Source organism: Lithobates pipiens, unplaced genomic scaffold (genome assembly GCF_037356315.1).
Source record: "Lithobates pipiens isolate NorthernLeopardFrog02 unplaced genomic scaffold, aLitPip1_a1.2 Scaffold_30, whole genome shotgun sequence".
In the NCBI taxonomy this organism is placed as follows: Eukaryota; Metazoa; Chordata; class Amphibia; order Anura; family Ranidae; genus Lithobates; species Lithobates pipiens.
Window position 1 is genome coordinate 52494464 of NW_027507791.1, and position 25430 is coordinate 52519893.

The window sequence follows — 25430 nt, forward strand, 5'->3', positions numbered from 1 at the left end:
ATTTTCCAGCACTGCTTTAACCCTCTTGGGCAGGGAGGTCACCAGAGATTCACAGGTCACCACTGGAGTCCTCTTCCACTCCTCCATGGTGACATCACAGAGCTGGTGGATGTTGGAGACCTTGCGCTCCTCCACCTTCTGTTTGAGGAGGTCCCACAGATGCTCAATAGGGTTTAGGTCTGGAGACATGCTTGGCCAGTCCATCACCTTTACCCTCAGCTTCTTTAGCAAGGCAGTGGTCATCTTGGAGGTGTGTTTGGGGCCGTTATGTCGGAATACTGCCCTGGGGCCAAGTCTGAGACGAGGGGATCATGCTCTGCTTCAGATGTCACAGTACATGTTGGCATTCATGGTTCCCTCAATGATCTGTAGCTCCCCAGTCCCGGCAGCCCCAGACCATGACACTTCCACCATCATGCTTGACTGTAGGCAAGAAACGCTTGTCTTTGTCCTCCTCACCTGGTTGCTGCCTCACACGCTCGATACCATCTGAACCAAATAAGTTCATCTTGGTCTCATCAGACCACAGGACAAGGTTCCAGTAATCCATGTCCTTAGTCTGCTTGTCTTCATCAAACTGTTTGCAGGTTTTCTTGTGCATCATCTTTAGAAGAGGCTTCCTTCTGGGATGACAGCCAAGCAGCCCAATTTGATGCAGTGTGTGACGTATGGTCTGAGCACTGACAGGCTGACAGGCTGACACCCCCCACCAAACTCTGCAGCAATGCTGTCAGCACTCATACGTCTTTTTCCCCCCCAAAGACAACCTCTGGATATGACGCTGAGCACGTGCACTCAACCTCTTTGGTGGACCATGACGAGGCCTGTTCTGAGTGGAACCTGTCCTGTTAAACCGCTGTATGGTCTTGGCCACCATGTTGAAACTCAGTTCAGGGTCTTGACAATATTATTTATAGCCCATCTTTATGTAGAGCAACATTTTTTTTTTTTCAGATCCTCATAGTTCTTTGCTATGGAGGTGCCATGTTGAATTCCAGTGATAACACCAAATTTAAACACACCTGCTCCCCATTCACACCGGAGACCTTGCAACACTAACTTCTTCAGTGTTGTAAAAGATAGAATAAAATAATTTATAAAAATATGTGAGGGGTGTACTCGCTTTTGTGAGAATAAATCTATTATACACACACACACTAGAATATATATCACACAATATTACATACACATGGTGTCAACTGGTTAAAAAATAAAAATCAGTTACAGGGGGTTTATAAAAACCAGACTTATTAAACGATTGTGACAAGCTGCATCACAGGCATCTTATTTAGCACTACATTAGATAAACACAAGTGTGTTTTTCATGCAAGGGTTACTAAATACATGCAAATTGTACAGTCTGGTATAAATGGCAGGAAAGCAGGCAATTTAAGAGATTTGGTGTTGGTAAACTCCAGTAGATGAAGATGGAAGATCACGCCTCAAATCTTGAAGAACTCCAAGAATTTCAGAAGAAATTTTAAAGTGAAGGACAAGTCCATTTATGAAAATGAAAAAGCCAAAAGCAAACATTTTCTTCAACTCATTTGAGCTCAACCTACTCCTTACACCTTGACTATGCAGGGCTATTCCTCACTCCCGGGGGTAATATCCCTATTATATTCTTCTATCATCTCCATTAGAAAACCCCCAGTGAGAAAATATCACCTCCAATAGGAAAAAAAGACCTAGGGAAACAGTTGGACCCAGAAGACTGGCAGACTACGATGATATCCCTCACCAAAAGCTCAAGGAAGCATATAAAATCTTTTATAGGTGGTATTATACACCCGACAGGTTAGCGCAATTCATTCCCTCCTACTCTCCTCATGTTACAGGGGTTGCCCATCAACAGGTTCCATGGCCCATATTTGGTGGACATGTCCAAAGGTCTGTAGACTTTGGGTCAGGGTCTATGCTCTTTTACAGAATATGTTCCATACTAACCTGAAAAAAAGAGATCCATACGAAGCCTTGCTATGCAAACCTATCCATGAACTTCTCCGCCCGGAACGTCAATTAGCTTTTTAATGCAACCAAACTCACTATTGTGCAGTCTTGGAAAACTCCAGTACTTGGCTTTGAGGCAGTTAAAAACCGCATGAATGACATAATGATCAACGAGAAACTAACGTCCCTGGCTTCTGACACGCATAGTAAATTCCTCAGTCTGGCAACCCCGGATATCAGTCAGCCACCCAGATTTTATAGTCAGCTTTCATCAATCTAAAAGGTTCGGTATGCACCCCCCCCCCCCCCTTTCCTACCTCCTATGTTTTCTTTCTATTCCTTGCTACCAACTTACTCTCTTTTCCGTCTTTTTGTATACTCCTCTTTATGACCTTGGTTGTAAAGTAGTCAACTCACTACTGATGGTTATAGCGATTTGGAACAACCAAAACCGACAGACTGGATTATAGTTTTTTTACATTTTTTTTCTCTTTTATCCACAAGTTTTTTTTTTTTTTTTTTTCTTAGGTGGATACAAGACTACATGTACTCTCCTATATTGCACTCTTTATTACTCGCCCTATATACACACATAAAAAATATATATATTTTGGTACAAGGTATGAGAATTTTCAGGAAATATTACAACTGATCGTCTATTTTGCATCTACCTTTTCTTCAAATTTCTTAAGTGTTCGCACCGTTGTATACTGTACTACCTATGTAACATCCCGCTGTCGGGATTTTCCTTTCGTTTTATGTCCACTGTAACCAGCATTTACTTGCATATTCTTGATGCATTCAATTTTTCAATAAAATTCTTGTAAAAAGAAAAAATTAAAAAGCAGTGCATTATCATTCATTCATTGTGGTGTACTGCAATGCATGTGCATGTGCAAAAGAGGTTATATACATTAGTCATGAAATAAGCATGTCCCGCCGCTACCGTGTGTACTTGCCTCAATCCAGAGCACCAAGTGTCATTTCGGTCTACTGCTTCATTGCTCTGCCACCAGCATGAATCCCTTCTGACAAGTTTTTCCTGACACCAAGAGAAAAATGGTGACAGTGGAGGGATCTCCAGCAAATTGACAGCCTCAGTGCCAACTGTGTTGGGGGGGGTTCCCTCTCCCCTCCAACAGCTCAGAGCTCCCCTCATTGAGCTCTGCAGAGTGTAACTTGGGCTCTATGCCCCCCTTTCTTTTTTTCTGAACTTAAATTGGTTGTATAGCTTTTTTGGGACTTTTACCTACAGGAAAGCCTATGATAAGGCTTACCTGTAGGTAAAAAAAAAAAAACAAAAAAAAAAAACAAACAACACATCTCCTAAACATGTACGGTTTAGGAGATATTCCCCTCGCAATGCGCCGCTGACTGCAGCAGCGCATGCGCACAGGGGATTCCTGGCTGAAAGGCCGGCCGACTACGGACGCTGCCGGGAAGAAATCTTTTGCGCGCATGCGCGACGATATCGCGGCTCCGGCCACTCACAGCGCCGGAGCCACGATACCCAGAAGAAACGCAGAGGGAGCTTGTCAGATGCCGGGGCCTCGTTCTAAGGCAAGTATTTCATAATGAGCTAGTATGCGGTGCATACTAGCTTATTATGCCTTTTCCTTTGCAGGTAGAAAAAAAATAAAAAAAATAAAATCTGCGGGTTTACTCCCGCTTTAATCTTTATAAATTCCCCACTTAATCTCTGAGCTTCACCTGATGATTCACCGAGTACAAGCAAGGGTTTACAAACACTTTAAAAGATGCCGACTGTCAACCTGAAGACAGAGGACATTAGCCTACCTCTAAAAAAACACACAAGCATTGCAGCAAAAGCCTTTTTGACCCTTTTTTGCCTTCAGTTCTGCTTTAACATACAGAACACAAACACAGGTTGGTCTACGGTCAAAAGATTGAGGCTCCCTTCACACTATGGCATTCTGGATTGTAAACGGAATTGTCGCGATTCTGCCCACGATTCCAAACCCCCACAAAAAAATGCAAGACACGCTTGCAATCCCAGTTCATTTCAATGGCACCCAATTTGCACTAAAATAGCACAAACAGAATTGCGGGAGGCCTGTCGCCCAAAAAAAGATTTGGGTGCTGTTGAAAGTCACAGTGATTGCAAGCGCGTCCCGCAGCGATTCAAAATTGCGGGCAGAAACTGATTCCGCCTGCGATTCGGAACACCGCAGTGTGCATGGAGGCTTAACAATGGTGCTGAATGTCTAGGCAAGAAAGAGCATCAAAAACAAAAAACAAAAAAAAACAAAAAAAAGATTTCTACACATTTTTTAATACAAAATAATTACTTGGATTGGAAACCATCAAGAACATTGAGATGTTAAAAAAAGCAAACAAAACTATAAAAACCGAAACAAAAAAAAGTCACCTACCTTACTAGAGAAACGGCTTCTGGCAGCACATCAGCAAAAGACTGACGATAGACAATCGCATTCCTTCTCTTGCAGTTCTGAATAATGTCATTGGCCAAGTAAAACAGATTCAGTCGATGTGGAAACCCAGCTGTATGAGAGGAAAGAGGAAAGAAGTCAAAGAATGCCAATTACTGAACTTAAGGTTGTGTAAAAAAAAAAAAAAAAAATTTATATATATATATATATATATATATATATATATATATATATATATATATATATATATATATATATATATATATATATATATATATATATATATATATATATATATATATATATAATATTTTTATATTTTCCAGCAAGGTGTCAAAGGGGAATCCTGCTGTTGTGTTTCACAGAATATTTTACAGCACACCTGTTACTAATGCAAATGTATAGTAACTCTACAGCAAGTAGAAGGCACCATCCAGTGAGGTTCCATTAGGCTACGGTCACACTAACACAGGTTGCAGTTGATTATTTTTTTTCCCCCCTAGTACGCTTTTTTTTTAAAAGCGCGTCAACGCATGTCAAATGTGTTTTTGCGCTTTTGAGAGGCACCAGTTGTCATGCAGAAGAAACCAGCAAAAAACACAAGCACTGCATTTTTGCTGCGCATCCATTGGAGTCCAAAAAAATAAATTAAAAAAAATAAAATAAAAGAAATAAACACTCACAGATGTGAATGTGACCCATAGGAAGTAATCTTAAATTGGCTGTAGTGCATTTCTGCCATACTGAAAACCACATAGGTGTGAACCAGGCCTTACCAAAAAAAATAAAAAATAATCTACTGCAGTTTCAAATTCCGGATGTCGCAGCAACTTCCAGCTTTTTACCATTCTCCACACAGAGGAATGTCCCAGAATGTGGTCACCTCACCACAGGCTGCTGAGACCCAGAACATCATTGTGAAATGGATAGGTGAGCCAACTTATTTTTTTATTTTATTTTTTTACACACACCAAAATGTTATACTGAACTACCAGCAGCATTTTGGAAAAGGAATGACCCGAGTAATGCTCAGTATTTGCTGTAAAGGCCTGTACTGGTTGTCACACTGGTAAAGCAGTCCACTCCGTTTGCCCGTATGCACGGTTTCCCATTATAAGCCCTGATGAAGGGAGTTTCTGGCCCCCTGAAATGGTTGGCTTTGATCCAGCAGACCCTATGCTGGACTACATTTGTATATGGACTATTCATTTATGGAGTGGAGCTTCAATCTTAGATCGCCTGCCTAACAATATAAAAACACAAACACTTTCCTGTTTAACTTCTCAAAAGCATTTTTACTTTGCTTCAGTTGGAAAATTGCCTTCACTTGCGGTTTGGTGGCCCCCAGGATAGTAAAGAGAAAATCTGCCCCAGACAGGGACGAGCAAAAACTGACAGAGGTACCGATTCTCACCCACCCTATCCACACCTAAACAAGTTTAGACAATAGCCGGTCTCCAAACTGCCCTTTGCTTGTCTTTACCCAGCCCTTCGAGCAACCATTCCCCCCCACCACCGACGGGAGGTGGGGGCCTAGGAGGGCAACCACTCCCCCCACTGATGGGGGGGGCAACCATTCTCCACCCCCCCCCCCCCAGCAATCACTGTCACCATTAACACATGTTCACACCAGGCATCTGATTGATGCATTGCACGCCTTTGATTACCAATTAGTATCGCCTTTCTCATTTCCTACACTTTGTAGTCACTAATGTACGTTGATGATTTGAGGTTAATCATTACTTACTCATCATAGGCTATATGCGAACCTAGAAAATGGGGACCAAATGCATTTTCCCCATTCCTCAATATGGAAAGATAGTTACATATAAAACAAAAATAGTCAATTACTTAGACTTGCTTTTGGCAGGACTTATAGGGGGATTTTCACATTTGTATTTTCCTCCATTTGAAATGGTCGCAAATGTGAGTCTCACGGGCGCACCCCCCCCCCCCCCCCCCACCTCCTTATAATAATATCATAACCCATTTTATAATACAACACAGATATAGTACATTAATCATTGCAATTGTAATGTGTTGCCTCCCCTTGGGGGGGGGGGGGGGGTGATTTATACAAATTCCTTGACTCATTTGCTGCTAAAAAGCCCCATGGGGAGTCCTTTTTTCAAATATTTGTATCGGGGTGTGTGCAGCCCCATCAGACTGTCTCATATGGGCCATTCTATGTTATGACAGGGCACCATTCCTACCTTGAATATTTTTTTTATTTAAGTTATTTATTTCAGGTACTTACTGTATTTATCGGCGTATAACACGCACACTAATTTTAAGAGGGAAGTTTCAGGAAAAACACATTTTTAAAATAAACAACTTTGAAGCAAATTAAGGGTCAGTGCCCATCAATGTCCAGCTGCAGCCTGAGAAATGTCCAGCTGCAGCCTGAGAAATGTCCAGCTGCAGCCTGAGAAATGTCCAGCTGCAGCCTGAGAAATGTCCAGCTGCAGCCTGAGAAATGTCCAGCTGCAGCCTGAGAAATGTCCAGCTGCAGCCTGAGAAATGTCCAGCTGCAGCCTGAGAAATGTCCAGCTGCAGCCCGAGAAACGTCCAGCTGCAGCCCGAGAAACGTCCAGCTGCAGCCCGAGAAACGTCCAGCTGCAGCCCGAGAAACGTCCAGCTGCAGCCCGAGAAACGTCCAGCTGCAGCCCGAGAAACGTCCAGCTGCAGCCCGAGAAACGTCCAGCTGCAGCCCGAGAAACGTCCAGCTGCAGCCCGAGAAACGTCCAGCTGCAGCCCGAGAAACGTCCAGCTGCAGCCCGAGAAACGTCCAGCTGCAGCCCGAGAAACGTCCAGCTGCAGCCCGAGAAACGTCCAGCTGCAGCCCGAGAAACGTCCAGCTGCAGCCCGAGAAACGTCCAGCTGCAGCCCGAGAAACGTCCAGCTGCAGCCCGAGAAACGTCCAGCTGCAGCCCGAGAAACGTCCAGGTGCAGCCCGAGAAACGTCCAGCTGCAGCCCGAGAAACGTCCAGCTGCAGCCCGAGAAACGTCCAGCTGCAGCCCGAGAAACGTCCAGCTGCAGCCCGAGAAACGTCCAGCTGCAGCCCGAGAAACGTCCAGCTGCAGCCCGAGAAACGTCCAGCTGCAGCCTGAGAAACGTCCAGCTGCAGCCTGAGAAACGTCCAGCTGCAGCCTGAGAAACGTCCAGCTGCAGCCTGAGAAACGTCCAGCTGCAGCCCGAGAAACGTCCAGGTGCAGCCCGAGAAACGTCCAGGTGCAGCCCGAGAAACGTCCAGGTGCAGCCCGAGAAACGTCCAGGTGCAGCCCGAGAAACGTCCAGGTGCAGCCCGAGAAACGTCCAGGTGCAGCCCGAGAAACGTCCAGGTGCAGCCCGAGAAACGTCCAGGTGCAGCCCGAGAAACGTCCAGGTGCAGCCCGAGAAACGTCCAGGTGCAGCCCGAGAAATGTCCAGGTGCAGCATGATAAATGCCTTCAATATTAAAATGCATTAATTTGCAGCCTCACCATCTCCCTTTCCAGCAGTCTGAAATCAGGAAATAACCGAGCCTTCATATCCTCTCCACTCGGCTCCTCTGCTTTCCCGTTACACACACACAGTCCCGCCTCCGCCATCGGCTCCTGCGATAGGCAGAACACTGGTCCAATGCCGGTGGCGTGTGTGTGTGGTCAATTTTGTTTGGGTAAAACGTCGCACCACTGCACAATTGCCAGTTAACGCAACGCCAAATCGCAAAAAGTGCTCTGGTCAGGAAAGGGGTAAATTCTTCCGGGCTGAAGTGGTTAAAGATACCCTCAGGAGACCCTCCAATAAGCCCAAAGTAAATGATTAACTATTTCAGCCATTCTGCGAGAGGAGAGCAGCAGACGGAGCGGTGAGCTTGTAGAGGGTCTTATTTTTTTGTGTTTTCACTAAGGATTCCATCGCGAACATGTAAGAGGAAATGCTCCTGCTGTTGCGGAGGTTCTGAAAACACAGAAAACTGTGTGAGGACCTGAGTTAGTCGCTACTGGACTCATCTATTGATGCAGACAACAGCATTTAGTGAAATTTGTGCTTTCACAACATTTTTTTTTTTTTTATGTACAAAAAATGTAAATCTGAATTTTTTCCCCCCTTTAAAAAAAACATTTAAAAAAAATAAAAAAAATAAAATAAAACGCAAAACGCACATAAAGTGGGCTTGAGTGGTTACAAAGGATTTGGCATTTGAAATGCCGGTAAACTACAGTCACAATTGCGATTTTTCTACTTTGAAAAAAAAAAAAAAAAAAAGAAAAAAAAGCCTGCAACTTCAACGGCCTTTAAACTACTAAAATGACTGAGGAGAGTTCACGGGCTACTGAAAAAAAATAAAAATAAAAATAAAAAAAAAACACACCTCTCCAACTGCTCCTAAAACTTCAGTTTAGCAGCTGTGATATACATGAGGCCTTAATAGGGCTGAAACTGCACAGAACTGCATGTGAATTGCACAGGAACCATACAGCGTTTCTGTGCGTTTCATATGCAGTTCCTAAAGTCAATGGACCCTTACGTGGCTCTGCCCCAAAACAATCCTGTCTCACAGGATGCTGTCTGCTGCAGTTAGGCAGCAGAACTTTATATTCCCCCCCCCCCCCCCCCGCCGCCCCCCCCCCCGAGTCTGTGACTGGACCGTCAAAAGAGAAGCAGTAGACTGAGAAGCCAATCTCTGCTTCTCTGCTCACTCTACACACCAGCATATTCCTTGCACTGCTACACAAATGACTGGCTCCCTACACGGTTTTCCCATCACCCAATCCGAGTTCTGCTGTAGGTGGAAGAAAACCATAACAGGGCAAATTCAAATACTACTAAAAATCTTCAAGGCAAAAATGCAAAAAAATAGCTTTGAACAAGTATAATTCTTCTAAGGCATCTTTTCATGTGACAACACTGAAGAGAACTGTGTGTGTACACAGTTTGGTGTTTACACTAAGGGATGTGCTGATTTCACGGCTTAACAAGGAAACAAAATCCAGCACATTCCAGAACAGAGCTCTGCATGGTTTACATTTGCCGCAGCTTCGTCCTGTGTCTCAACGATCCATGGGTGCCGGCGGTCAATCATTGGCTGACACCCACTGATTAGTCACAGCAGAAGCAGCACATATACATGTCCCAAGTGCAGTACTACAGAAATCATACATACAGTATCCCACAAAAGTGAGTACACCCCTCATATTTTGCAAATATTTTATTCCATCTTTTGATGTGACAACACTGAAGAAATGACACTTGTCTACAATGTAAAGTAGTGAGTGTACAGCTTGTATAACAGTGTAAATTTGCCGTCCCCTCAAAATAACTCAACACACAGCCAGTAATGTCTAAACCGCTGGCAACAAAAGTGAGTACACCCCTAAGTGAAATGTCCAAATTGGGCCCAATTAGACATTTTCCCTCCCCGGGGTCATGTGACTCCTTAGTGTTAAAAGGTCTCAGGTGTGAATGGGGAGAAGGTGTGTTAAATTTGGCCTTATCGCTCTCACTCTCATACTGGTCACTGGAAGTTCAACATGGCACCTCATCCTGGTCACTGGAACTACAACATGGCACCTCATGGCAAAGAACTCTCTGAGGATCTGAAGAAAGTAATTGTTGCTCTACATAAAGATGGCCTAGGCTATAAGAAGATTGCCAAGACTCTGAAACTGAGCTGCAGCATGGAGGACAAGACCATACAGCAGTTTAACAGGACAGGTTCCCCTCAGAACAGGCCTCGCCATGGTTGACCAATGAAGTTGAGGTCACGTGCTTAGCGTCATATCCAGAGGTTGTCTTTGGGAAATAGACATACGAGTGCTGCAGAGGTTGAAGGGGTGGGGGGTCAGCCTGTCAGTGCTCAGACCATATGCCGCACACTGCATCAAATTCCAGAAGGAAGCCTCTTCTAAAGATGCACAAGAAAGCCCGCAAACAGTTTGCTGAAGACAAGCAGACTAGAGACATGGATTACTGGAACCATGTCCTGTGGTCTGATGAGACCAAGATAAACTTATTTGGTTCAGATGGTGACAAGTGTGCATGGCGGCAACCAGGTGAGGAGTACAAAGACAAGTGTGTCTTGCCTACAGTCAAGCATGGTGGTGGGAGTGTCATGGTCTGGGGCTGCATGAGTGCTGCCAGCACTGGGGAGTTACAGATCATTGAGGGAACCATGAATGCAAACATGTACTGTGACATACTGAAGCAGAGCATGATCCCCTCCCTTCAGAGACTGGGCTGCAGGGCAGTATTCCAACATAACCACCCCAAACACACCTCCAAGACGACCACTGCTTTGCTAAAGAAGCTGAGGGTAAAGGTGATGGACTGGCCAAGCATGTCTCCAGACCTAAACCCTATTGAGCATCTGTGGGGCATTGTCAAAATGGAAGGTGGAAGAGCGCAAGGTCTCTGATGTCATCATGGAGGAGATGAAAAGGACTCCAGTGACAACCTGTGAAGCTCTGGTGAACTCCATGCCCAAGAGGGATCCCTGGAGTAGGCACCGCTGCTATACTACAGTCAATTCCAACTTCCACGGGGATCCCACAGGTATGGGGCTTACATACTTATGTTGGTCCATGCTGAATCCCAACGCATCTTTGTAAAAACGGCTATATCTAGAAATCAGTTTTTTTTTTTACACTGCTCCGCTGAAAATAAAAAAATAAAAACTGGTGTGTGTGAAAGGGCCCTAAGGTCGGGTTCATGCTATTGCAAATTGGATGCAATTGGATCGATTTGCAATAGCAGAAGAGTATGACCGGCTCTCTATGGAGCCGGTGTCCTATCACATTGTGTCCCTCATCGGAAAGTGTCCGCTGTGTACTGCGCATGCTCGGTACACAGCGGACACACATTCCCAAAATAGCTGAAGATGAACGGCGCCTGCGCCGTGAGTCCAGGTTCTAGCCCCACCATCCAAGTGGACATAGAGTTGGAATAAAAAGAGCCGAGCGCAGAGAGGCCGTGCCAGAAACGTGGTGAACAAAGCTCGCCCACGAGGGGCCCTCTAATATTTGCAGCTCTATGTCCGCTTGGATGGTGGGACCAGCAGCTCCACTCACGGTGCAGGCGCCGTTCATCTGAGATTTTCCGAATCTCCTTCTGCTCCATAAGCAGTACGGGGCAGACACTATATGCCAGAACACCGGCTCACATATCTCCAGGGCGAATTTGCACCGAGTCCTGTGTGTCTTTTGGTCTGTTTTAGGCCCAAATTCAGTCAAAAAAATTCGGGCTGAAATCAGACTCGAAACGATGAACCAGGACGCAGCGGACCCCTGCTGGGAGCCGCATGGGCATTAGATGTGAACCGAGCCTGAAACCAAAATCCAGCCTCCCTTTTCAGTCTTACACAGCTGTACGGAAGAGTCTTAAAGTGGATGTAAACCCTCACATATACCCAGAGGAAGTGAACAGCCTCAGATGATACACAGGGATGAAACAAATCTCTCTATATAAGTTTTACATTTATATCTGCCGTCTTCAGCTTGCTATATTCTTTAGAATTCTTACATCGGTTTAGAAATTTCACTTCCTCATTCAGCAGGAAGAGAGTGTAGTCTTGGTTTACACTGGGGAAGACAGCTGATTGGGGGAAAGGCACACACCCCCACAAGGCAGAAGAACAAAGTTACTTGCAGAGCTGTGCTGTGACAAGGCAAGCTCTCTGCTAATTAATAGCAACCTCACACAAATTTCAGGCTGCGTTTCACCTCCTGTCTGAGAACTTTTCATAAATCATGCCGATAACAGAGGAATGAAACAGCAGAAAAAACACAGGACTTAGTGCTTTGGGGAGAGATGAGAAAACACTAGAGATGTGTGTGCCCAGCTCGAATTTCTTGAATCTGATTTACATCCACTTTAAAGTGTTACTAAACCCAGGAGCCTGAATTCACTATATCTCTTCTCACAGTACATGGAAATGTAATTTTTTGAATATAAACTGCTAAATAACTTATCAGCAGTATATAGTAGTCTGACTTCTATCAGAGACTGGTTAAAGCTTGTAGGGCAGGGATCTGCAATTAGTGGACCTCCAGCTGTTGCAAAACTACAAGTCCCATCATGCCTCTTCCTCTGGGTGTAATGCTTGTGGCTGTCAGTCTTGCTATGCCTCATGTGAATTGTAGTTCTGCAACAGCTGGAGGTCCGCTAATTGCATATCCCTGTTGTAGGGGGAGTTTCCATTTTACTCTGACTGTCCTAGGAGGCTGCATGACCCCTGACCTTCTGTCTGGACAGTCCGATTGCATGTGATCGGCACAGGGCCACCCTCCCAAGAAAAAAAATAAATAAATAAAAACTCTAGCAATACACACCAAACTGAGCATGTGTAGTGACTCAAGGCTGTTTTATCAGGAGATGGATTGGGGACAGTGGGAGGGGAGGATCAGAGAAGACAGAATCTAACAGCCTTCATACACAATTCAGTGGATTAACCCCTTAGGTTCCACAGCGAGTATAACAAGCATGCTTTACAACATATACAGCCTAATTTTACTGTTGTGGGCTTAGGAACACTTTAACATGTTTGTGAACAATATCAAAATTGTTCCGGGCAGCAAGTGCTCTGCTAAGGTAAACCGGCCCCTAATTCACATTGCATATATAAACTTTTTAGGCTTCATGCACCACGCTGTATTCCATCAACGCTTTTTTTTCTCCTACAGGAGTTTAGCAGCAGCAAAACCCTGACAAAAATCTGCATTTTTGCGTGTGCCCGAGACTCGGGTAAATACATTTTATTGGCCAGAATTCTGTGGGTGAGCGGCAGTGCAGGACAGGTGGGGAAAAAAAAAAAAAAAAAAAAACAGATCTGTTGCAGATTCCTGCACTGCATCTCACCCAAAGGCCATGTTTAAGTGTGAACCGGGCACATAGAAAACTGTTTACCATGTGCCCTTGATTGGGCACAGTGGTGTAGTGGTTAGCACTCTCACCTAGCAGCAACAAGGGTAACTGGTTCAAATCCCAACCAGGACACTACCTGCCTGGAGTTTGCATGTTCTCCCGGTGTGGGTTTCCTCCGGATACTCCGGTTTCCTCCCACAATCCAAAGACATGCAGGTAGGTTAATTGGCTTCTGTCCAAAATTGGCCCAATAGTATATGAATGGGGATCTTGTATTGTGGGCTCCTTGAGGGTAGGGACCAATGTGTCAATGTACCGGGATAGGGACAATTGTAGACACTCACTCAGGTTGAACTGGATGGACTGGTGTCTTATTCAACCTTACTATGTATGTAACTATAACTATGATCAGTGTTTTTCTATTGCAGAAAACAACCAATCTGCACACAAGCTTAAACAAGCCTAACAGCATATAAATCAGAATAAAGTGGAAGCCAATGTGCATCACATGGACAGAAGTAGGTTTTTGCTGTCCATATAGGGGTATTATTATACAGGATTTATATAGTGCCAACAGTTTGCGCAGCGCTTTACAACATGAGGGCAGACAGTACACTTACAATACAAATCAATACAGGAGGGACTAGAGGGCGGTATAACAAGTACAACAATCAATGTGTCTCGAGCCCCCCCCCCCCCCCAGACAGCACATCATCCTCCAGCATTTACATCTACAATACCTAGCCAAGCCTGGTATAGCATTATAAAAAGGTGTAACCAACAATTATAACATTTTAACTAGAACATAAAAATTTGGGCTGGACTAAATCTTCAATCCAAGATTTAGTCAACAGAACTAAAAATTAAATCTTAACATCTTCCATTAAGTGCAAGCTATAAAAGATTCTGCATTTCGCTCTTAAAAAAAAAAAGGAGGTTCAGCCCCCACACGAGAAATTTAAAAAAAAAGTCAACTACAAATACTGTAGGTGCTGACTTTTAATATATGGACACTTACCTGTCCTGGGAGCCCGCAATGTCGGCACCCTACAAGACTCTTTTCCAGGTAGGGGAACCTGTCAGTAAAGCCTTTGGGCTTCACAGCCAGCAGCCTACTGCGCATGCACGAAATGCGCCAATTGGTCCCGCAAAGGAGGAAGGACTTCCGGAAGACGGGCCATGGCGCCGTCCCCTTTAAGTGGGGAATGGTACCTGTCAAACAGGTACCCGTTTCCTCTTGTCCGCTGAAAGGTGCCAAATGTGGCACCAGAGTGGAGAGGGGGTAGCGGTGACGGATAAGTGGAACTCCGCTTTAACCGATTCAATACCGGACACTTTTACCCTCTTCCAGTCCAGGCCAATTTTCAGCTTTCACACTTTGAATGACAATTGCGCAGTCATGTAACACTGTACCCAAAACTAGACTTGTTTTTGAGACAGAGCTTTCTTTTGGTGGTATTTAAATCACAACCAAGTTTATTTCTTGCTAAACAAATGAAAAAAGGCCGAAAAATAATTTCCGTTATAAAACTTTGTAAAATATGCAATTCTTCTCATTCACTGATGGGAACTGATGAGGAGGCACCGATATGCACCACTGATGGTGCACAGATAGGCAACAATAATAGAGTGGCAGATACTGATGGGCACAGATTGGCACCACTGGTTGACATCACTGAGAATCATTGCACTGATCAGTGCAGATGCCCGTGAGGAAAGCCACTTAAAGTGGTTGTAAACCCTTACAAACCACTTTGATCTACAGGTAAGCCTAGATTAAGGCTTACCTGTAGGTCCAAGAAATATCTCCTAAACCTATACGGTTTAGGAGATATTTACCCGAAGACAGCCACCGCTGTCTACGGCGCATGCGCCGTAGACAGCGGCGCGCAGGCGCACTGGGCAGGCCGCAGATTGCTGCGAGTGTCGGCTCCCGTGGGCATGCGCGGGAGTGACGTCATTGCGCCTCCGGCGAATCACAGCGCCAGAGCCGCAAGACCCGGAAGTCGCACTGGGATGTATGGCAGCAGCGAAGAGGAAGACAGAGGACCGCTTCGGGGGCTTCGTTCTCAGGCAAGTTATTCATAATGAGCTAGTATGCTATGCATACTAGCTCATTATGCCTTTGCATTGCAGGGTGTGTGTTTTATTTAATATTTTTTCCCCCTTTACTTCCTCTTTAAAGCGTGGAATTTCCGCTCATCGGAAACCTCCCCCTCAGGTGTCACAGTTGGCGCCTTTCAGGGGAGGGGTGGTGCAGATACCCGTCTAAGACAGGTATTTGCACCCACTTCCAGGCATAGACTGACAGGAGTCTATGCCTCTTCTTGTCCCGGCACGCTGTCTGCTGGGACACACACGGGTCCCAGAGACAGCGCGGACCATTCCTATTGCGCTGTGCGACTCGCACATGCGCAGTAGGGAACCAGGAAGTGAAGGCGCAATGCTTCACTTCCTGATTCCCTCACCTAGAATGGCGGCGGCAGCAGCCGAGAGATCGACCGGCCTCGGCTGCCGACATCGCTGGACCCTGGGACAGGTGAGTGTCCATTTATTAAAAGTCAGCAGCTGTAGTATTTATAGCTGCTGGCTTTTAATACATTTTTCTTCCAGTGAAATCCCTCTTTAATCGGCTCGCCACGCACTGGCAGCCTGAATAGAGGAATGCCATGGCAATGGCATTTTTTTTTTTACACTGATCAGCTGTGATTGGACACAGCCGATTACATGGTAAAGAGCCTGCACCATAAGCCTTTTACAGTGATCGGAGATGCGGCGTGTTTGACCGAAGCACTGCACCGATTGCCGCACTGCGCCCCCATCCCCCCGTCATTTTGCTATAGGCCAGGCGGGGAGCGGTTAAACCATTTATCTGGGGAAACGCCCCCAAAAAAAAATTAAAAACAAAACAAGAAAAGGACGAAGCATTCAGTACATCTCTGCAACACATTCACATTTCCCAGCCATTTAAAAATACTTGTTAATCCCGCCAGAAATCTGGTGACCCCCCCCCCCTTGCTTACCGTGCCAACACTACACTGAAATCTCAAGCAGTGTTACGAGACCCGCCTGAGATCTCCTCTGGACTACAAAGCAGTCACACACCACCCCCCCGCCCAGATTATGGAGATGATCCCAGACAGGCGCTCTTTAGCCCAACACAACAGAATTCGGCAGGGCCAACACTGCTGGGGATTCAGTACAGGTAGGTTAGTGTCGTCAGCGTAAACCAGAAATGAAGAGCCCAGTCACACCAGGTGCTGTTGGATGCATTTTGACTGCATTCCACCTGCACAGATAGTACAAAATCCAGGATATCCGATGGGCATAATTCACAACATTAGAGTGCCGTGAAAAAAAGTTCTCTGAACTGCGAACGAATGCAAACACAGTGAACATAAAAGCCCAAAGTAAAAAGAAAGGGACCTCAAAAAGGACAAACTCAGATGGAAAATATAACTACATGTAAAAAAACGCACAGAAAACCCATGCAGTTTCGGGTGTGAATGGGCCCTTAGAGTACCACAGACATGGGGAAGTGTATACACTGTATATTGCCGAGCTGTATTACATAGGGTTTACTTTGTAGACAAGCTCTGGCAATTTAAACATCTCACCATTTCTTGTGAAAAAAATAAAACATCATCGCTACTGAAAGATTTATCCACTTGCGTCATCTGATTAGACTGGAGCTGCACTGAATAATTCTAGCAGCTCAATTGCACTACTAAAGTGAATCGCGTAGAAACTGGTCACCTCTCCCTATTAGATTGTAAGCTTTCAGAAGCAGGGCCCTCCTAACCCTCTTGTATTGAATTGTACTAGTGGTGTACTTTCCGCCTTTATATTGCAAGCGCTGTGCAAACTGTTGGTGCAATATAAATACTGTATGACAGATGGGAAAAAAAAAATTCCCTATACAGTGAGGTACACAAACAACATGGTATAGGAACCGCACAGAATTGGCTCATTGCAACACCGTGCAAAATTGATCACTACTACATGCATAATGTGTAGCCATTTATAGATGTCGGTTTAGTATCAGAGATAAACTTGTAAAAAAAAAAAAAAAAAAAAACACACACACACACACACACACACACACACACACACACACACAACACATATTCTCTTTTAGGCCCTTTTATACTACGTTTTGCATGTGTGAAGGTGCAGTGTGATGCATTTTTTTATGGGCTGGTAGAGCAACTTTATATACAGAAAAATTTAGAAAGAAAAAACAAAGGAAAAAAAAGGAAAAGAAAAAAAAAGGAAAAAAAAAGGAAAAGAAAAAAAAAAAGGAAGGGGGAAAAAAAAAGAAAGGGGGAAAGAAAGAAAGAAAAAAAGAAAAAAAAAAGAAAGAGGAGCAAGGCATATAAAAGATTGCCGAGTGCCATTCAAAATGAATGCCAGTGCATCACAGTTCTCCGGTTTACTGGTGGAAGAAGTATACCGGCCGAGAGTTCAAACTTCACAAATCTCTGGTTTTATGTTTGTTCCAAGTCTGTGACTCATTAGCTAGTGAACTACAATCAGTATAACAACGCTTCGCTCCGGTCATCAATGACGAGTCCACAGTGGCTGCCCTCAAAAGGTTAATTTAAGTGCGACTTCTCCAGTCACACAAGCACCCACTTTCAGTACAAACTGGGAAGCTGCCAACTAACCTACCAGTAGCGGCAGACGCCTATACAAAGCATGGCAAGAACAGGAGAACTGTTTACAAATAGCTTTTCAAAGAGGGAGAACAAAAAATAATTCTGGTTGGCATGGAAGGTGTGCTTTAATGTCCAATGCTTAACCACTTCAATACCAGGCACTTTCACCCCCCTTCTGCCCAGGCCATTTTTCAGCGCTGTCATACTTTGAATGACAATGGCACAGTCATGCGACTCTGTACCCAAGACCCCTTTCACATGGGGTCGTTTTGCAGGCTCTACAGCGCTAAAAATGGCGCCTGAAAACCGACCTGAAACAGCCGCTGCTGTCTCCCCAATGTGAAAGCCCCGAGAGCTCTCACACTGGAGCGGTGCGCTAGCAGGATGGTAAAAAAAGGTCCTGCTAGCAGCATCTTTGGAGTGGTGAAGGAGCAGTGTGTAAATCAACACGGTTATACCGCCGGCAAAGCACCTTTGCAGAGGCTCTTTGTGGTGGTTTTTCACCCTTTCTTGCCTGCTAGTGGGGGAGGGGGTGGTAAAAATGGCCCCGCTAGCAGCCCAATAGCACTGCAAATCGGACAGTAAAGCTCCACTAAAAATAGAGGCGCTTTACCACCGCCGCTTCTCCCATCCCAGTGTGAAAGGGCCTAAAAAATTTTTTTTAATCATTTTCTTCACACAAAGCTTTTTTTGGTGCCATTTAATCACTGCTGGGTTTTTTTCTCCTTTTAGTAATAAAGACCAAAAGAGTCAGGTTTGGCAGAAAATTTTGTAAACAAGTCATTTTTCTCCTGCAGCAATTGGTGTTGATGAAGCACTAATATGCCACACTAATGGGCATCACTTGGGGGGCTTTACTGTAATCAGGGCACCAATGATCAGTGCCCCGATTACCTGTCCAGGTGTCCCCTGCAAGGAGACTTCACTGATGAGCTCTTCTCGCCACACACACAGTGTGTAGAGAGCAGATTACCGGCACCTCCGCATTTACATGTGACACTTGTGATCTCACATGGTTAAAAAGCCCCATCATCGGCTCTTTACAGAGATCAGGGTCGCAAGAGCGGCCGTACTGGGGCAAAGCCACAGGATGTCAACCCAGAACAAAAGCCGCATCACCTCCCCATCATTTGACGGTGGGCAGGTACTGAACCCAATTATAAAGTTGTTTTTTTTCTAAAAAAAAAAAAACATACATATTATACTTGCTCTGTTGCAGTGGATTTGCAGAGCAGCCTGGATACTCCTCTTCTCGGGTCCCTTGTCGCTGCTCCTGGCACCTCCCTCCTGCTGAGTGGCCCCCACAGCAAGCAGCTTGCTATAGGGGCACCCAAGCCGAGCTGCAGCACTGCATGTCCATTCAGACACGGAGCTGTGGTTTGGCCCCGCCTCCTCTTTACAAATTGGCTGACTGAATTACAGCAGCCAATGCTGCCGCTGCCGTGTCTCAGCCAATTAGGAGGGAGAGTTGTGGACAGCTGTTGAGACACTGGTGGACAGAGATAGGGCTCCAGTATTAGGAGGGCTGCTACACAGAACCTTCCGACTTTACAACCGCTTTAAGTCTATGTAAACCCCCAACAATGAACGCTGGCTTTTGCTCCATTTTGGTCTGTTAAAGTGGTACTAAACCCAAAAGTAAACATTGTGCCTTACCAGGAGAAAAGCATAAAAAAAATTAAAAAAATAAAAAAATAAATAAAAACACACCTAAAGCCTCATTTTTGTAAATGCATTTAGAAAACATCAAGTGCTTTTTGGTCAATTTCATTGGCCAGAATGCCAATTTATTATGGCCATCGAAATTAATTAATGCTCAAGTGCAAACATGCTGCCAGATTGTAATAATAAATAAAATATATATCTCTCGCATTCACAATCAAAAACTCTTGAAAAGTGGTGTTTTTAATGCCCAGTGTGCATTAGGCCTTAGCATGTTACTGGCCAGATCACCTGGTAAAAACAGAAGAAAGCCTAAATCAAAAAAAAAAAAAAAAAAAAAAGGAATGTAGCCACCACATCTAATGAAATGGCAATAGATTACAATTTTGGTTTGGGGTTTATTACCACTTTAAAATCTTTCTAAAGCCTGAACTGTCACCTTAATGCATACCTTGCATTAAAGAAAGGAAAAAATAAATAAAAACTTTTTTTTTAAAGTTTTTTTTCTGTTGGTAGCAGGATGCCCCCTCAAACCCACCCCCCTCCCCCCTTTTACTTACCTGAGCCCTCACTCCATCTACCGTTGTGCCCCTTTGCAGTTCTTCTCTCCCTTCTTCCTGCTCATAGGCTTGGCTGAGAGCAGTGGGAGCCATTGGCTCCTGCTGCTTTCAGTCAAATCCTGTGAGAAGGGAGAGAGGCCAAGCCGCACTGTTTGTCTATAGGTACAGGCAGCGCGGCTTGGGATCGAACCTACAGGTGTGCTACCAATAGGAAGCATATTACTATGGTGGCACACAAAAAAAAATAAAAAAAAATAAAAGGGGGGGGGGGGGAGGGGGGAGAAGCCAGGAGTTTCAGCAAGTGACCAAAGAGGTGGATCAGGGCTGCTCTGTGCAGGTGAATAACCCCGCTTGTGATTATTATTTTTTTTTTATTGAACAAAAGCGTTTACAATCACTTTAATCACATAACACCTGAAGAACAACAATTCTCAGAGGCTGCATACAAAAATATCCAGTTAGCTAATCTCGGATAAAACACTTGAGGTAGCAACTCCATCAGAGCCCAAACAGAAGTAAACAGCCATGAAGTGCTAAATAATTTTTTTTAGGTACAGCCAACGCAACCAGCATTTATAAACTTGTGACCAAAATATGAGGAAATAAATAGAACACAAAATTATTAACATTGCACACAAGGACTTCAAAAGTAGCAGCTGTTTGTATGAACGGCATAAACATACAATTCAGATTCTTGCTCTAGAGAATACGGCTGGATCAGTTAAGACGCACAGGAGCATTTCAAGCGTGTGATCTCTGTAAATCATAATACACTTTCCTAGTCATACAAGAGATCTCCGAAGTGCTCTAGTTAAAGCTGCTTTTCCACCTACATTACTAAACATTATTTAAGTGCACATTACACAGAGCTGCAGACTTTCCTGGGATTATGGTAGCAATCCTCAAGTCTGCAAAAAAAAAAAAAAAAAAAAACAAACACACACAAAACAAAAAACACACGCACAAAAAAAAAAAAAAAAAAAAAAAAAAAAAAAGACACACTTGAATGAACCTTACTAACACAAAGTTGCTGCCGCTGAAGAAATCCTGAAACTCAGCAATTCCTAAAAAACGGACACCTAATAAAAATCCCACAACCAGCTACCAAACCATAAACAATATACAGTATCGTCATCTAAAACTAAAATGCTGAAAAAAAGAAAAAAGAAAAAGAAAAAAGGATAGAGATATATATATATATATATGTGTGGTCTAAGACGGGAGTCTGGATTTTATACAAATTTTAAACCAACATCACAAGATTACTAAAATGACTACAACCAGCTACGGGCAATCCAACTATACACAGATGTGAACAAAATGTGCTGTGATCTTACAGCTCACGGCTCTTACAGCTGTAAAAATGGCCTTATTTCTCCTGGAAAAATAAAAAGCCATTGCCTCGTGTATACGAGATCATTCCTTTTCTGCAATGATATTCAAAAATGCTGCGATCCTTCCTACATCCGACTCATTTCCAGGATCACATGGGCTATAAAACAGCTGCTGAGCCTTCATTGAAAACAAAAGACAAAAAGGCCTACTATAGCAACAACCTCCGCCTTCAATAGTTTTACAATTGACACGGTATATTTTAACTACTTCAATACCGGGCAGTATCACCCCCTGCTTGCCCAGGCCAATTTTCAGTGCACTCACACTTTGAACAATTGCACGGTCATGCCACACTGTACCCAGATACATTTTTTATCATTTTCATCATCACAGATAGCGCTTTCTTTTGATGGTATTTTATCACCACTGAGTTTTTTTTGGTTTTTTTGGAACATTTAACCACTTAAGCCCCGGACCAATTTGCAGCCAAAAGGACCAGGCCCCTTTTTTCGATTCGGCACTGCGTCGCTTTAACTGACAATTGCGCGGTCGTGCGACGTGGCTCCCAAACAAAATTGGCGTCCTTTTTTTCCCCACAAATAGAGCTTTCTTTTGGTGGCATTTGATCATCTCTGCGGTTTTTATTTTTTGCGCTATAAAAAGGAGCGACAATTTTGCAAAAAAATTCAATATTTTTTTACTTTTTGCTATAATAAATATCCCCAAAAAATATAAAAAAAAAAAAAAAAAAAAAAAAAAAAGTTGTTTTCCCTCAGTTTAGGCCAATACGTACTCTACTACACATTTTTGGTTAAAAATAAATAAATGTGCTAGTAATGGCGGCGATCAGCGGTTTTTATTGTGACTGCGACATTATGGAGGACACAGACATTTTTGGGACCACTGTCATTTATACAGTAATCAGTGCTATTTAAATGCACCGATTCTGGTGTAAATGGCACTGGAAGTGAAGGAGTTAACCACTAGGGGGCAGTGTAGGTGTTATGACGTTATGAGTTTTTTGTATTGCAGGGGGGGGGGGGCGTGGCCTGGCATGTGGCGTCACTGATCATCCTTCCCTATAAAAAGGGAAGAGACGATCGGTGACAGCCACACTAGGAAGCACGGGGAGAGGTTTGTTTACACAGACCTCTCCTCGTTCTTCAGCTCTGTGACCCGATCGCGGGACACCAGTGGCGATCGGGTCCGCTGGTCCTGCGGCCACGGTCACAGAACTCAGGACCGGGTCAGGAACGCTCCCGACCCTTGGCTGGGCACTTGAAAAGCAACATACAGGTACCTGCTTGTGCCCAGCCGTGCCATTCTGCCGACGTACATCAGCGTGAGGCGGTCCTTAAGTGGTTAAAAAAAAAAAAAGTTTTTAGTTTGTTATAACATTTTGCATATAAGTCATGTTTCTTCTTTGCCCTGTTCGCGGATGAGGCTGCACAATGATCAGTGACCTATCAGTGTAATCGCTGTGCCCTGTCAGATGCTGGTTATTGGCTCTCCTTTCCCCACAGAGGCAAGGAAAGGGATGATAACCGGCAAGTCTGTTTACATGCGACCAGCTGTGATTGGACGCAGCTGATCACATAGCAAGGGGCCTGCTGTGATTGGCCCTTTAGCACAATCAGATTAGCTGTGTCCAGAGGCGCGCATGTTGGAGGATGTCCCCCCGGAACTGGAGAGCTGTGCTGTGGCCATTTTTCAGATCTAGCGAGTAGTGAGAGGAGGTTAAATTGCAATTGGAATAAAATCAAAACACATCTTAGCAAAAACACCACAAATAGTGCACAAACACTAGTTAGGCACACAACTCTGAGTGCCTGAGATGTTTAACCCCTTCCCTGCCAGTGGCATTAATACAGCGAGTACATATTTTTAGCACCGATCCCTGTATTGGTGTTACTGGTTCCCACAAAGGGTCAAAAGTGTCAGACTGTCTGCCGCAATATCGCAGTCCCGCTATAAGTCGCTGATCGCCACCATTACCAGCATAAAAAAAAAATAAACACTCAAGTATATATATCCCATAGTTTGTAAACGCTATAACTTTTGTGCAAACCAAATCAATACACACACTTAGTGATTTTTCTTTTAAACAAAAGAATGGGGAAAAAATGCCTGGACCTTAGTGATGGTCAGGATGCCACCCTTCCAGAGATCTAAAAAAAAAAAAAAAAAAAGTCAGTGGTGTCATGCAGCTGCTGTTGGTCCTGCCAAAAGCATTGGACCCAGGAACTATCCAGGCACTATCAGATGGGAGGTCAATTAGCAACAACTCAAGGGACCCCTAGCACAGGGCTTGACAAATCCCAGGTGACAGGTAACCATGGAGAGTAGAAATTGCATCCCGAAGACTTGCGTCGGTCAGCCAAAGTAACTACTCAAAGAAAGCGTGGTTCCCATAGTTCGTAGGCGCTATAACTGTTGCGCAAACCAATCAATTTACGCATATTGCAATCTTTACCAAAAATATGCATTAGAATCGGCCACAAGGAAGTCTTTTCTTTTTTTTTTACTTTCTGGAGATTAAAAAAAAATATAATTTCTTTCAAAATAGTTTTATTATAGTGCAAAAAATTGAAACCACAGAGGTAATCAAATACCACCAAAAGAAAGCTCTATTTGTGGGGGGAGGATGCAAATTTTATTTGGGTCCAGCATTGCATGATTGCGCAATTGTCAGTTAAAGCTACGCAGTGCCAAATTGTAAAAAAAAAAAAAAAAAGTACTCTGGTCAGGAAGGGGGTAAAGTCTGCGGGTGCTAAAGTGGTTAAAACAGCCCCAGCCAGCGTGGCGAAACGCATCAGCAAAACAATTGTGGAACCAGCGCTGGCTGAGGCCGTTTAGCATCTATACCTTCCGCTCAGGTTGGGAGTGCGGCATCCCCCGTGTTTACATCAGCGTCTGAGTTAATTATCCATCGCTCTTTGAGTGACATGGGGTTCAAAGCAAGACCCAGGAGGACTCCACTGCTGAAAGAAAAACTAAGCCAGAGTGGAGTTTGATAAAAAGGCATATTGAAAAGCTACAGTGATTCTTGAACAGATGGGACACAAAACTGGATTTGCTTGCAAGTCACATCAGTTCTACATTCACAGATGGGGGGGGGGTCATGTTTTGGGGCTGCCTTTTGGTGCCTATTATGGAAGCAACTTGAATCTGCAGGGTACAAGGATACCGCAATACCATCAGGAATTCTGAGGTGCAAAGTACTGCCCAGTGTTGGAAAACGTTTGGATTCTCCAACAGGATAATAACCCAAACCACAGCTAAAATTACCCAAGAATGGCCAGGAACAAAGCGCTAGACTATTCTGTGGCTTTTTATGAGGCCTTCTCTGATTCCTATCAAACGTTCATGGAAAGCGCTGGGGAAAAAAAAAAAAACATTCTGAAGAAGCGCCCTTCAACCCCAAGACAGCTGGGGGTAGTTTTCTCAAGAAGTGTGGGCAAAACTACATGCTAGCAGGTGCAAAAATCCATTTGAGAGCAGCAGAAAATTGCCAATTTTCAGAGATTACGTCTAAAAAGGCCCTACAACATAATTTTAGGTTAAGGCTCCCATTATTTTTTTTTCTTGACATTTTCAATTGCTTATGATTTTTGTTACAACTGAATTTTTTTTAAAAACAAAGTAACTGCTATTACTACACACCGGTCAGGTTGGTCCACCACAACGAACCCTGAATACTGATCCAGTGCTGGTCCTGCTTGTACCATTGAAGATCAGGAAGGCAAACATGGCTTACCACACACGGATGACAGTAAGGACACAGACAGACACACAGACAGACACACACACAGACACACACACACACACACACACACACACACACAGACAGACACACACACAGACACACACACAGACACACACACAGACACACACACAGACACACACACAGACACACACACAGACACACACACAGACACACACACAGACACACACACAGACACACACACAGACACACACACAGACACACACACAGACACACACACAGACA

General features: G+C 44.2%; 1 protein-coding gene across 1 annotated transcript in view; it reads right to left on the reverse strand.

Annotated features, from left to right (window-relative positions):
• Positions 1 to 25430, reverse strand: part of RPRD2 (regulation of nuclear pre-mRNA domain containing 2) — a gene marked incomplete in the record, with an annotated part of 83197 nt that overhangs the window by 21464 nt on the left and 36303 nt on the right. The window contains 1 exon segment of the mRNA XM_077464220.1: positions 4344 to 4473. Coding sequence (XP_077320346.1) covers positions 4344 to 4473 — 130 coding nt within the window.